The sequence below is a fragment of the Buteo buteo genome, chromosome 20, assembly GCF_964188355.1.
Source record: "Buteo buteo chromosome 20, bButBut1.hap1.1, whole genome shotgun sequence".
In the NCBI taxonomy this organism is placed as follows: Eukaryota; Metazoa; Chordata; class Aves; order Accipitriformes; family Accipitridae; genus Buteo; species Buteo buteo.
The window spans coordinates 13,261,756-13,276,077 of record NC_134190.1 but is presented as its reverse complement, the minus strand read 5'-3'; the positions used below and the strand labels follow the sequence as shown (position 1 = coordinate 13,276,077).

Here is a 14,322-nt window from a genome sequence, read left to right as displayed (position 1 = left end):
GGCAAGACCAGATGACCTATAGCTTAGAGAGGACTGCTACGATTTGGGGTTATTTTCTGTCATTTGTAAAGGCTCATTTACTAGCAGCATTGATTTTTACACTAAGTTCCTTGCATTGAATGGTGTTTTGGTTCTAAAGTAATACAAATGTTTAAGTCTTATCCTTTCATAAGTCCCATACCTCACTGTTGCCATAATTCTCACCCAATGTATAAGAACCCTCAATTAGAATAAATGGGAGAATATTATTCCTGTAATTTATTGAATTTGAGCTGACCTCTAGCAAAGAATAGCACTGAACACATTACAAGCAGAAGCAGCAGAACTAATATTACTGATTTTTGACAAAAACAAGTTTCTCCTGCAAATACTCTTGACTGGCTTTGAGCTGTCACACTTGCCAGTCTGTGAATTTATCTGTATTCTACTCCTAAACCTTCTTCTCAAATGAGGAAGCTGAACTTCACATGCTATCTATAAAAGGAGCTTTACCTTATTGTCATGGTTTAACCCCAGCCAGCAACTAAGCACCACGCAGCTGCTCACTCACTTCCCCCCCACCCAGTGGGATAGGGGAGAGAATTGGAGAAAAAAAGTAAAACTCATGAATTGAGATAAGAACAGTTTAATAGGACAGAAAGGAAGAAAATGATAATAGCAAAAATAATAAAAAAAGAATTGGAATATACAAAACAGTTGATGGACAATGCAATTGCTCACCACTCGCCGACCGATGCCCAGTTAGTTCCTGAACAGCGATCCCCCCCCAGGCCAACTGCCCCCAGTTTATATACTGGCTATGACATCCCATGGTATGGAATATCCCTTTGGCCAGTTTGGGTCAGCTGTCCTGGCTGTGTCCCCTCCCGAATTGTTTTGCCCCTCCAGCCTTCTTGCTGGCTGGGCATGAGAAGGTGAAAAATCCTTGACTTTAGACTAAACATTACTTAGCAACAAGTGAAAACATCAGTGTGTTATCAACATTCTTCTCATACTGAATCCAAGACATAGCAGTGTACCAGCTACCAGAAAGAAAATTAACTCTATCCCAGCTGAAACCAGGACACTTATCTAAATACACCTAAAGCTCAGACATTCTACAAATCTATCATCTACTGTGTTAACATAAAGCTCATCCTAAAAACATTACCCAGATGAGATACTCAGTATAGAACAGCCCTACATTTGGGCTGCAGTCTTTCCATGGGCAAGAACAAACTTCTGCTCACCTGAAGCCAAGCTGACCTTCATACCATGCTTACTCGTGTATCTACTAGACATCCAGAAATATAACACACAGAGTTCCATACACAATTTTACAAAATTTACTCTGGATTCAATATCCAGACAGATTAAGCCAGCTGGCTGAATCTGGTAAAGGCACCTTCCCTTCAGCCTCTTGAATGAATATTTCTTACCATGGCTGAACAACAGGACTGCCTGCAACCGCTCTTCCTTTGAATGGTCTCCTACACACAGGAAAATGGCAGTTTAGTCAGTCTTTCTGGGAGTTTTTAAGTTAAATCTAAAGCACAATGCTTAGCCATTTTCCTCCCCTAGGAGGCTTACTGGTGTGTCTGAGGAAGGAAAAAAGACAGAAATAAACTGGAGGTTCCATTTAGAGGAAGAAAATATACTAGAGGTGAAATAGTGGCCCTGGCAAATCCAGTAAAGACCTTGGCCTTCATTGTACTCTGGATGCTAAGGGTGCAGCTGCCGATATTCCATGTCATAAGAAGGAAAGCAGTACTCGACTAGATTTATCTGGAATTTGCTGCTCTTTTGATTTAAGAATATAATAAATGTGGACTAACAGCTCAGACTGGTTTTCAATGCCTACAAGCAACTAAAAATCAACTCTGCTTCCCTCACTCAAGTACAAATGCAAGATTTCTATTTTTATTAAAATATCAAAAGCTGAACGTCATGCTGAGTTACCTGTCTTCTGTTTTTCTTTTCAGGGTGTTGCATATTGAACTTGCAACTCATCCACTCTATTGTCAAAAAAATATAATGTGAATTTTATTTTTTTAAAAAAGTTATCCTGTGTTCTTTATCTTCTACATGAAAATGAGTGTTCCCAAAAGGAACATTCATTCTTGTAGTCTACATGAGCCATGTTCAGCCCCAAAGACTGAAACCAATCCTGTGTAACAGACTTCTAAGTTTCTTTCTTCTAGACTCCCACAAGAAGGCGCACACCCAGTTTAGCTTCTTATGCTCCTCAGGCCAGGGGGAGGCTGGGGGAGGCAGAGGGCCTTTTCTGTATTGTTCCTGCTGGATTCAGAGCACAGTACATGTTTTTGCTTTTCTGATACACCATTACAGGACAAAGCAAACATCAGCATAGACCAAGGCATCAAAACAGGTAACAAACTACCACCAATGTATCACCTTCTAGGTTTCCCGGTTACTTTCCAGCTGACCCTCCATGAAAGAAATCTTACTGTGGCAAAGCAGAGTCTTGTTCAGAGTATGTGTTACAACGTTATGAATTAAAAACTACCCAACCTGCCCTAACACAGCTAGGTACTGGGCAAAAATAACAAAAACCAGAGCAGTCTGGTTTTGTTTTAGAAAGTATTCTAGCCTGAAACTCCTTTGTCCCAATAACCAGGAGAAGCCTACTGCCCTGTGATGAACATCTGTGTTAAGATACTGCCCAGAAGAAGAAAATAAAGTGATATCAAGGTGTTTATCTGCAATAGGAATGGTAAAAGGAAATGAAGCTGGAAAGGCACAAAGGAAACTTGTTTGTTTTAAGCTGATTTTGCATGAAATCCAAGTAAAAGGAGTTTAAAAAAGTTTAAATTGTTTCTTGGTTTATAGTCCATCACAGAAGTAAAATATAATCTGCCTTTGCTGAGCACTGCTTAAGCCACTGGACTTCCACAGCGTTTTATGGAGTAGGGAAGGAGAGATTGGCAGAAGCCACCATCATTGTTCTCCTAGTTTCCAGCTGACTCCCAGTAGAGCCAATCAAGCATATTTTAACTGTTTTCCCAATCTCCTATAGCACGGATGGCACAACTGCTACAGGAATGTCCTGTAATGGGAAGTGCAATCTCACAGAGATTCTTCCTAAATCTTTTGAAATATATACTTTACAAAAAGCTTGCAAAAGCATAGGAAAAACCCTTCAAAAAACTAGCAGCGTGCTCTTTCCTAGCTACAGCACAGAGTAGCAAAATTTGGGACAATTCCCCACTCTACCCTGTTAGTCTCACCTTTCTCTCTTTTCCAACAAGCACGGAGGAAGAGCACATTCTCAGAGATGAAGAGCTATGAAGGAAGTGAAGGGCTTGGGAAAGGGAAGTGCTTAACAGAGGTGGTTTTGCATGTATTTTGGGTTCTGACCTATGTGGCAGAATTTGTTCTCCCTTGATGGGTAGGTTGGTGAGAACTAAATTTCAAACTAACATACTTAAGGAAGATAACTACTGAAATATTTCTGAGGTTACCATTTTAGAGCAATTATGTCAGTTCTTCGAATATCTAATTTCAGCATCACTAGAAGAAAATCTAATCATCAGTATAATCATCAAAAGAAAATTCAGCAGTAGTAGTATGAGTGGAAAGGTGCTTCCCTCTCTATTGAAATTCAGCCTGCCTATCATGAACTATCCAACTCACCAAGATGACCTTGAAACTTGGTGTTAGCCACATATTTTATAATATAATGCTCTCTTCTGAGATCCAACTAATTAATGAACACACTGAGCAAAAGCAACACCAGAATAAACTCCTGTCAGGTCCCAGACTATGCCCTCTCACTTTGATAACCTGATGACTACTGCTTAGTAAAGTGTTTCAGTCAATTCTACAACTCTACAAGTGTGATTTAATCTAGATCACATTTCCTGGAATTGTTTATGGCAGCTGCATAGCAGAACAGCACAAATACCTTACTAAACATTAAATTACATTTACTGCTGTTCACTTATACACCAAGCCAGTCACACTAATGAAGGAAATTAAATCAGTTTGATATTGTTTGTCCTTGACAAATACAGACTATGTTTTGTTCTGTTTTATTACTGCAGAGTAGGGAGGAGATTTCCAAGAAACTCTCTCCACTAACTTCATGTACTTAACTGTACCTTCTGCTACTTCTCCTTGTACAATAGTAGACTTTGATAAAAAAACTTAGCATTCTGTCCATCATAAAAGAAAGGTCAAGTCACACATATTTAGAAGATCAGGGCTAATGGAACGACACGATCAGACATTAGCTTCTGCCCTTTTGTTGCTCAGATACGGTTTTAAAAAAATTTTTAAAAACTTCACTCAAATTTAATCACTTCTTCAAATATCAAAAAGAACAATACAGTGCTGTGAGACAGCAAAAATAGCCCTTCAATCAATGCAAATTGTAACAACTTACAGATTTTTTCATTATCTTCTTTTAGGTATGTTGTTACAAACTTCACAGAATTTCCGTAAGTACTTTAATTTCTAAATTTCTTTTTGTCCATGCAAATCCTTTCCAGATTTTTAAATTAACCTTCGTATCAATAGGTAGAGAATTCCTTGTTTCATATGTGTAAGATTAGTTATGCTACTTTTATCTAAAATGCCAGGTAAAAAATACATTTGCAATAGATATTTTACTGGCTGAAAAATACAAAACCCTACACATCACAAAAGGTTAATTAAGGTGAACATATACCATCATGAAGGACACAACCTGAGATACCATCAGTTTATTTATATCTACATTTAGGGAAAACAAGGCAAGTGAATTATTCAAAGTTCAGGTTGAGGTTTTCAATCTGCATAAACATTTTCTATACATTAGAATATGTGGTGCATAAGAAATGCTGTTTGTAATTGAAAGTACTGATGTGGTTCTTACAGCTTTAGGGTTTTAACTAAATTGGAAGAGAAAGAGCAGTACCAAGAAAAGAAAAGCAGCCAAACAAAAATCCCCCTCTCCACTGTATACTACGTCTTTAATAATGAAAACCAGCATCAGACAGAGAATACAGAAAATATGTTGAAGAAATCACACTAATAATGGAGTTAATGAATTGGATACTTACATATCTACAAGCATCCTCAGGGTGTAACTATAGTGCAAAATAACATGCTCTGGAAGAGACTAAAGACTTTTACTTGAACCTACTGTTTGTTACTTCCCAAGTGTCCTGCCTGAACTGTAATGAAAACAAATGTTACATCAATTAATAAAAGCCCTTTGAGCACTCCAATTAGAAAAGATATAAGCTGATAATTACCTGCTGATATTTAATTCCACAGAGTGCTAACATGTCTTTGCATGCATTGCTCTCACCTGTTCAGCCTGGCTGGCTGGCTGTGACATTAACCTCTCAATTTAATTTGATATAATTATTAAAACATTGTTTTACCTCCTCACAGCAATTTTGCCCTCATTATGTGTCTTCTTCCAGACATGAAACATTCCTTCTTTGCTGATATTTGGAGTTTAGAGGTTTTTATCATAAATTCTAAAGTCCTTGTTTAGATATGAGATCTACTACATTAACCTCATGGATGTGTTTGCATTCAGCTGGAACAAGGGAGAGGCACTTTAACACAGCAGAGTTGTTACAGATTATTTACAATTGAACTGTAAATTCAATGTCAGAAGCACAAAAGCTGGCATTGTGATGCAGCCCGAATGTCCTGAATCATTTATGATAAAAAGGAGGAGTGCATCACTAATGTTTCACAATAGCCTTATATGCAGAGTTTTGTGGTTTTGACAGACTTTGGATTTTTAATTGCTGGTCTCAAAGCTACTTTCAGTCAAACAGGTGTTGTATTAACAGTAACTATAATGAATATAATCAATAAATGTTGCAGGTCTTATATCCAGTGTAAGCTTAGAACACCTTATTTTCCAAAACTATGTTTAGATATCTTGCCATTGGTATTTCTGCATGATATATTTGATTATTTACCTGTGACTCTACATAAACACGGAAGTAGATTATTAAGCATGTGTGTAATTGTGCAAAGTGTGACCTGAATCCTATTGTACATTGCACCTCCATGTTAGCAAGACATACACCACCCAATGGTAGTACCTTGAAGGGAACGTAGGCAACATTTGATGTAGTCCACACAATCATATTATACTAATATAATTTAAAAGTGACTGTATTTCAGAAGAAATTATCTAAAATTGCTCATTTGTTATATGGAGTAAATAGAAATTGTTTGAAGCAATTCATCAGACTTGTTTTGTTGTTCTTAATGCCAGACATCTATAGAATGTGTAAAAATGATTAAAGATGCTGCTAGGCAGAAACAAGTGTTTTATGAACAAAAAAGTTATGAAATGAACTTCATTAGCTATCTGAGGCAATGATTTGACTTTCCAAAAGTTAACTAAAACCACCCAGGACTACCATTCCCTCAAAGCAATGTTGGTTTATTCTCATTGGAGATTCAGAACAGAAAGATAATATTTCAACAGATCTAATTCATTACAAAGCCAGTAATTGTTCATCTCCCATTGCTGTAAGTGATATGCTGGCATCCACTGATCAAGGAAACCCTGTTTCTGCTATTTCACCATCAACAGATTATTAACGGTTACATTTGTCCTTGAGGAAAACAGACACATTGCACACACATAAAATGCACTTGATAACATAGCTGATGCACTGCTTAATCTACTAAACGTTACCACTGATAAAGAGCTTTCAGAAGACTGAACAACTGCTGTTTACCCCTGGGTACACCAACAATGGCCACCGCTATGGTGCCACAAAAACCCCACAGAAAGCGTTTCAGGGACTCAGGCTTGTGTGAGCAGCACGGAAAAGAAAAAAAACCCACACGAGCCACAAAAGCCTCAGCAAGACAAAGCCGAGTTTCACCCTCTGGTCCCAAAAGCACATCCCCTGTGCTGCCCCAACCCCGGGGACTGCCACGGGCCAGGGCCGCAGCTCTCGGCCTCCTCCTTGTCCCACACAGCTGCCGCCATTTTGCAGCCAGCACTGAGCCTCCCGCCCCGCCGGTGGCCCAAGAGCTGCCCTGGCGGGATGGCGGAGGCCACCACCTCACACAGCCATGGCAGCCCTGAGCCTGCCTAGCCCGCCGGCGGCACTCGGCTCCCACCCAGGTCTCCGCCTCAGCTTCTTCTCTCACTGCCTCTCCCGCCACCAGCCCCTGGCCCTCAGCCGCCCTCTTCCCCCACCTACCCCTGCCACGCTACGGGTGGCCACCGTGTCGTGGGGCCTGGAGCCATGTCCCCTCTCTGGGTGCTGTGAGGGAAGGGGGAAGAGCCCCGCTGTCCCTTGGCTGTTTCACATCTACTGGAAGCGTGCCCTCCCCAGCCCTTTTCCACGTTATTTCATGATAAACAGGAAATTATTTTGGTCTCCCTCTCTTTCCTGTGAGCTGGGTCCAAGTCTCAGCCCTCCCTGGCAGTTTTACCCTCTCCTCCTCCCTGTACCTCTCTACCGCTTCGCTCTCCCTGTGTTTCTGCTGTCCCTGCTTATGCCGTCCTGTGTGTGATGGACTTGTTTTTGCTGGCAATCAGCATCGACTCCCACACAGGGTTAAGGAAGACCCTAAATCCTTTTTAATACTTCTTAGCATCAAATTTAACTGCTGTAGCACAGCTGAGCGATGCATACCCACACCTCTTGTTTTCTTTTTCTCCGATCCCATTTCACTTTTGCCTTCTCAGTAGTTAAATCCCAATGACCAGGTACCAGGTTGGAGGCAAAGTCTGGAGTTTAAGACCTGCTTACCATGTGAGGCAGCGGTGCCACTGCCGAGCAGCCATCCTGCATGTCTGTGCTGCACGGGTGCAGGTGACTTTCCAGCAGCGGCACCGCAAGTCTCGGCCACGGCATGCTGCTGGCACCTGAAGCCTTCCATTTCTGGCAGCTTGTTGCTCTGCTCCAGCAGCTCCCACACCCAATGCTGCACCCCGGTGCCCTGGCGCTTGCGTCCAGACGAGAAACCGGCATCCGTCTCACCCTTCGCTGCACCTATGCCAGCCTCCCTCTGCATTGCCTGTAGGTACCCGCTGCACCCCTGCTGTTATGTACATACCTGCCTAAGCACGCAGGGCCAGGGCTGGAGTGCTACCTTTCAGGTTTCTCACTGTCAACGCTCTTGAGGATCAGAGTCTAGAGCACTGAAATTAAGGTTTGGGGTGGTTTTGCTTTTTCTTTTTTTCTTTTTACAGTGATCAACTCCTTGTCAATGAGAGGCTTTTCTGGATAAGTAACTGCTGCTTCTCCATGATCTCCTTCCGTTGGCATGACCTAAATGCCTACAAACTTCCAGCAGCCTGACCCTGTCCTCTGCAGTGCCTGGAATACTCTCTACCCAAAGACATCCACGAACAGCGGAGAAATTTTCTGTTGAAAAATAATTGTTTTGTTAATTTAACTCCAAAATGGCTACAGTAAAAGGTCATACTATCTTTAGTGGGATTTTTCACAGAAAAAGGGCAATATGAAGCACTTAATGGAAAAATATATTTAAGGTTAGAACCATAAAGCTCACAACAAACATCTTTGAGAATCCTGAAGTTAGTCAAGAGAATACTTTTTGTAAGACTATTATCTTAATACACCTCCAAGAACTACTTTTCCTCTCACCGAGAATGTTTAACAGAAGGAGTAAGAATCAGCACAACAGTAATTAAATACCACTATTTATTTTTTCATTAATACAGTATGTCCTTCCCCACAGATGAATAAAAAGAATCACTCATTAGACATTTTTTTAAGAGCTATCAAAATATGGTGCCATTGAACCTATTGCTCCTTTTGGAAGTATTATTCAGAAATATCACTGCTGCCTACAGAATAATGAACCTTTTCTTCCCCAACCTAAATATCCATAATGGATCCAAGGCACATAACATTGTATTAATTTTATGAACCAGTTTTAACCTAGTACTCAGAACAGAAATATACCACATCAAAAGGTGTAAGAATTATTACTTAAAGAGAAAGTTTATAAATCATAAGGGCAGATTAAGCTACTGCCAGAAGCTAAATTATTCTGCTAGTGAAGGTTAGAGTTTTGATTTCTTCTGAAAGAAGCTGACAATAGCATTTATACATTCATCAGATAACCACCTCTCCTTCAGAACTTCACACTCTTTACTGTTGACTTCATGGAGCTTCTCCTTTTCCATACTTCGTAACAGTTGCTTTGACACTGCCAAGGACTGGAGGAGAAGGAAAGGAACATTAGGAAGTTAGGGTTTCTATACCTTAATTTAATGTTTCAGAAAATGGCACAATAAACACATTGGAATTCAAACTAAGTTGTATTAACATAGTACATTTTAGCTTTTAGTCAAACTTTTCACTAGAAGTAATTGTTGCATTTAATCACTAAGACTGCTAGTAAGGTGGAGGTTCACGGGGAGTGGAACAGCAGTCCACTAAGTGCTCACAATCAGAGAGATGGGCACAAGAAGCCAAGCGTGTTCAACTGTCCGCAGTGCCAAATGCAGCCTGCATTATCAGCAGCTGGCACAAGTGTCTCCTCTTGTCCAATGTAACATAATACCATTGTGACTCAAGTAGTTTCGCAAAACCTAAACTAGTGAGCAGGATGACTGAACTCAGCAAAAAGTAAAGCCACCCAGCATCATCTTGAGCACCCGCTGTGCACACAGTACAATCGATATTGTAGAACCAGTGGTAAGGCTCTTAAACCTAAACTATTGCCAAATAAAAATCTAAAAGAAGGCATTCAAGGCATGCACACAGACACTGCAGGTGGATTAATTAGTTAGTTTTTAAGGCTTTTCAGGCACTGAATCTCTGTGTACAGTGCACTGTCTTAGATTCAGTCAGGGTAGAAGAGAGGTATCTGTTTCCCAGCAGCATAGGGACAGGGACAGATCTGTGCTTGAAGGAAAACAGATTGAGCCTTGTTCTTTCGATAAAGGATGAAGTGAAACCAAGTAACAGGATAGGTTTGGCAGGAGGATTGGGAATGCTACAGGCTTACAAGGTGGAGAAAAATTTAAAATACTGACATTTTTGGGGAGGCTTGCATAAGCTTCTAATCTTGCCCAAACTTCCTTCTGAAAAGTCCTATCAGGGAAGACTTCAGTCACAAGTCCCTGGGCACAGGCTTCTGCTGCAGTCAGCTTTTTATTGAAAAGCAAAAACTCATTTGCCTGCATAAAGAAAAGTAGAAAGTGTGATTCAACAAGACACAAGACTTGAGTAATCTGACAGGAAATGTACAAGCTTCCAAGTCACATTTATTTTACTCTCTTGCTTGTTAATGTCTGCCCTCTGAAAAGAACACAGAATCACAGGATAGATGAGGTTGGAAGGGACCTCCAGATACTGTCTAGTTCAAACCTCCTGCTCAGGCAGGGTCAGCTGGAGCAGGCTGCCCAGGACTGTGTCCTCTTGGGTTTTGAGTATCTCCAAGGACGAAGACACTTCTCCAAGGACGAAGACCTCGCAGCACCTCTGCACAATCTGTTCCCCTGTTTCACCACCCTCACTATAAAATTATTTTTCTACGTTCAGATGGAATTTCCTGTGTTTCAATTTGTACCCCTTTCCTCTTGTCCTGTCACTGGGCACCACTGACAAGAATCTGTCTCCATCTTCTTTACACACTCCCATCAGGTATTTATAAACATTGGTAAGATTCCCCCAAGCCTTCTCTGCTCCAGGAAAAACAGTCCCAGCTCTCTCAGCCTCTTCTCATATGTAATATGCTCCAGTACCTTAATCATCTTTGTGGCTCTTTGCTGGGCCTGCTGCTCCAGTATGTCCATGTATCTCTAGTAGCTAGAGCCCAGACTCAAACACAGCACTCCAGCTGTGGTCTCACCAGTGTTGAGGTGTGTTACAGCTGGAGGATACCAACACAAAAAGGACAGATGATCCCACATACAGTGCAGACATTCTTACCTTGGCTAAGCCCATGATTTTTGGAAACAGGTAAGAGGAACATCCTTCTGGGCTCTGTCCAAGCTGACTAAATGGGCTGTGAAACGTAGCCTGGGGGGTGGGATGGGGGGGGTGGTGGGGAAAAAGAACAAAACAAAACAAACTTCACAACAGAACACGGGACTAAAGTACTAGGACTTAGTTTTCATGTTAAAGCTTCTATTGTGACAGAGTTCACCAGAAATACATCTGAACTGTTACCACAATAGGCTTTAAACACCACCTGGTAACACTGCTTCACCCTCTCAATGCACCCAAGAGCTGACTTTGCCTGTATAATTTAACTCCCTTATCATAACAATCCCATTGACGAAGTTACCTTATTTGAATACAGTGCTTAGAGAAACTAATTTGCATGTGCAAAATCTTTACAGAAAGGTTGTTCATACTCATCTGCCCTGAAAGTTATTAAACACATAGCCCAAACAACTTAAGAGGTAAAGGCACACTAAGTTTATTCTACTCCTGAAAAATTCAAGTCACTGAATCTTCCTTCCTCAAATTTTATGCAAATTGAAAAAGATCCTGTGGTAGAAATGCATCATGGGATCATACAAAACAATACCCTAATTGCAAGTTAGAACTGAACTACAGAATTTCATGTTTTGACAAATCACATCAACTTTAAGCAAGGAAGATAAAATGCTTGCCTTTATTTCCATTTAAAAATATTAACTGATACACAAAGAGTACAAAAGTTGCCAATGCAGCTTTCACTGTAATAGAAGGTAATAATCTCTTACTGTACTACAGATGGCCATACAGTAAGACAGACCAATAGACTTCCTAGCAAGAAAGTGACATTTATATCATTGTAAGAAAAGATTAGACAACACCTGCCGGGATACAGGCTAGTATTGGTCATGCTTAAGCAAGGGGAAATTAACTATACCAGGGGTACAAACTGGTGCCCCATGAACTGGAGCAAAATCCAGTGCAGAAGGCAATGTTAACTGACCACCCAAAATGCTCATCTGTTGTCAGAGTAGGCTGTGCAGTGTCATGTGAATGTGGCTGGTAATGATCTGCTCTGGGAATACCTGGCTGAGAATAAAACCAGATCCTGGACATAGTAAAGCTGGCCACTTCTGGACTAGGTAGTCAATGCCTAAGGCACTCCAACCAAACTACTGGAGAATGTGAAATTAAGTAGTAATTTGGATGAGAATGACCTTACTGCATGGGAGTTCATAATCCTGGAAAGGGAATAACAGAGAACAATCACCTTTGAGAAGGTTTCAATAAACTTGAAGTTAATAGGTTAGTCTTCATGAGAACTTTCCTAAGTGAAAGGCTAAGTTAGACCCTACAGAAATCCTCAAAGAACTCTTACCAAGGGCACACACAAAAGCTGTCCCAGTGTAGGCAGGAAGTTACTAACAGGTTGTCTCAGCTAAATCATGAGCTCGTCACTGACTTTAAATACAAGTACACAGAAAGTGAAAAATACATCAGACAGCTAAGTATGAAACTAATATAAGCATACAGAGATTAAAAAATAGAAATACAAGGTAAAAATAAGATGCACTTTACGCATATGACTAGTAAAAGGAAGTTCAAGGATGAATCTCAAACCATTCAAGAAAGAAGGATAATATTAACAGGACAAAATATTTAATGCTTATTTGGATTAAACTTCAACTAAATCTATACTAACTTATGGCTGTAAGGAGATGATATGCCGAGGGGAAAGTGATTAGAATTCAAATAGTCTTAATGAAATGGAGAGGTATGAGTAAGAAGATACTATTTAATATGGACAAGTTAAAGTTTGGCAGGAATAACTTGGTATACAGTATACGATAAGAACAACTGTTTAACTGGCAACTCTACAGTAAGCGATCCAGGTGTTATACACAAGTATGTAAATCAAATAACATTGTGGGATGTCAAAACAGAAATACAGGCTGCAGAATGTGAAGAAGTTCTTCTGCTCTACTTCGCAACAGTAAGACAAGAGCTGGAGTGACGTGCCCAGTTTGTACCACTATCCTTAAAGAGACACAGAACAACTGGAAGGAGTCCAGAGGAATGTGACTGCAGGCCACATGAGAAAAAACTGTTTGAATTGCAACTGTTTAGCTCAAAAAAAGAGAAGATTGAGAGAGCAGATGTAAACCTGAGATATATCTAATAGTCTACGCACACTGATGGCTACTGTAAGGGAGGATGAAAATCATCTGTTATTTAAATTCAGGAACAAGAAACAACAAGTTCACCCTGCAGCAAAAAAAGATCAGATGGGAGGGGAGAAAGAAGGAGAACCCAACAATTTTCTAGTAAAAGAAGAGATCGAGGGACCAGAAGAGACTGAATAAATAATGTACATTATAGAAGTACATGTCAGGAGTGACATGGTCCTAGCTGATCCTGTAATGGGGCAAGCAAAAGGAGTTGGTCCCTTGCAGCTCAATTTTCTTAAGTCTCATAGTGACAAAACCAATCCAGGAGGGACTTTGAGGAAAAATCTGACACAGTGCTGAAGCAGGAATAAAGTACCACCCACCACAGACATTTCTGCAAGCAAAAGCTTGCCTAAAGTTAAGACCTTGGGTTAAGTTCTGTGTCTGTTTAATAACCTTATACAAATGAGAGAACTTAAAAAATAAGCCATATAATGGGATTATGTGCTATGCCTTAATACAGCTTTTGGTTATGTATTTGGAAAGTTACCCTAAAAGGAATCTTAAGTTGAATAAACCAAAGCTTTTCCAAAGTTACCTTGGAACACAGATTAGATAAAATGCCAGTTACTACAATTCCATTCCATAATAATCTTTTCCTCCCCCTCCAACACCTGAAAGGGGCTTTACAACCACCACTTCACATCTGCTACTCTTTACTGTGCTCACTGATATAGGAAAGAGTTTCTAAACTGGAGTCAGTAACTTGATAACTATAACTACAGAAGGGAAATTCTATGCATGTTAACCACTGGCTGATGGACCCCTGTGCTGGTAATTAATATAGGTGTTCCCTGATGTGATATAAAAAGCCTTTACACTTGTGTGTTCTCTTCTGTCAGATTACCCTGAACCAAATAATATTTGCTACAGAAAGAGGCTTAAAGACTGCCTTGGGATCAGCTATATAATGTACTTACCCTGTCAGAAGCATAGACAACGTCACACAATCCAAGGACTGTTACACAGATTCCAATAGCTGGGCCATTTACCACTGCAATCAGTGGTTTAGGAAAATCAATAAAATGACCCACGAACTCTCTAGAGAGAAGAAAAAACAGAACGTAAGAGACACATCCTAGTCTTTTTCATCAAATATAAACAATTTGCAAAACCTGTGATTAGATACTGTGTAACAAAACCCATGAGCTAGATTCTATGTAGCATATGCTTTTGTCCCTTTCCCAAACTAATTCTGATGAAGAAAATAAGAA

General features: G+C 40.3%; 1 protein-coding gene across 12 annotated transcripts in view; it reads right to left on the bottom strand.

Annotated features, from left to right (window-relative positions):
• Positions 1-8,626: 8,626 nt before the first annotated feature.
• Positions 8,627-14,322, bottom strand: part of ECI2 (enoyl-CoA delta isomerase 2) — a 32,680-nt gene continuing 26,984 nt past the window's right edge. For all 12 annotated transcript variants that reach the window (XM_075052145.1, XM_075052146.1, XM_075052150.1 and 9 more), the window contains 4 exons: positions 14,029-14,149; positions 10,887-10,976; positions 9,989-10,132; positions 8,627-9,166 (listed from right to left, as the gene is read on the bottom strand). In XM_075052145.1, the coding sequence (XP_074908246.1) occupies positions 9,011-9,166; positions 9,989-10,132; positions 10,887-10,976; positions 14,029-14,149 (511 nt within the window). In that variant the 3' untranslated portion in view covers positions 8,627-9,010. The remainder of the gene's footprint in view (positions 9,167-9,988; positions 10,133-10,886; positions 10,977-14,028; positions 14,150-14,322) is intronic.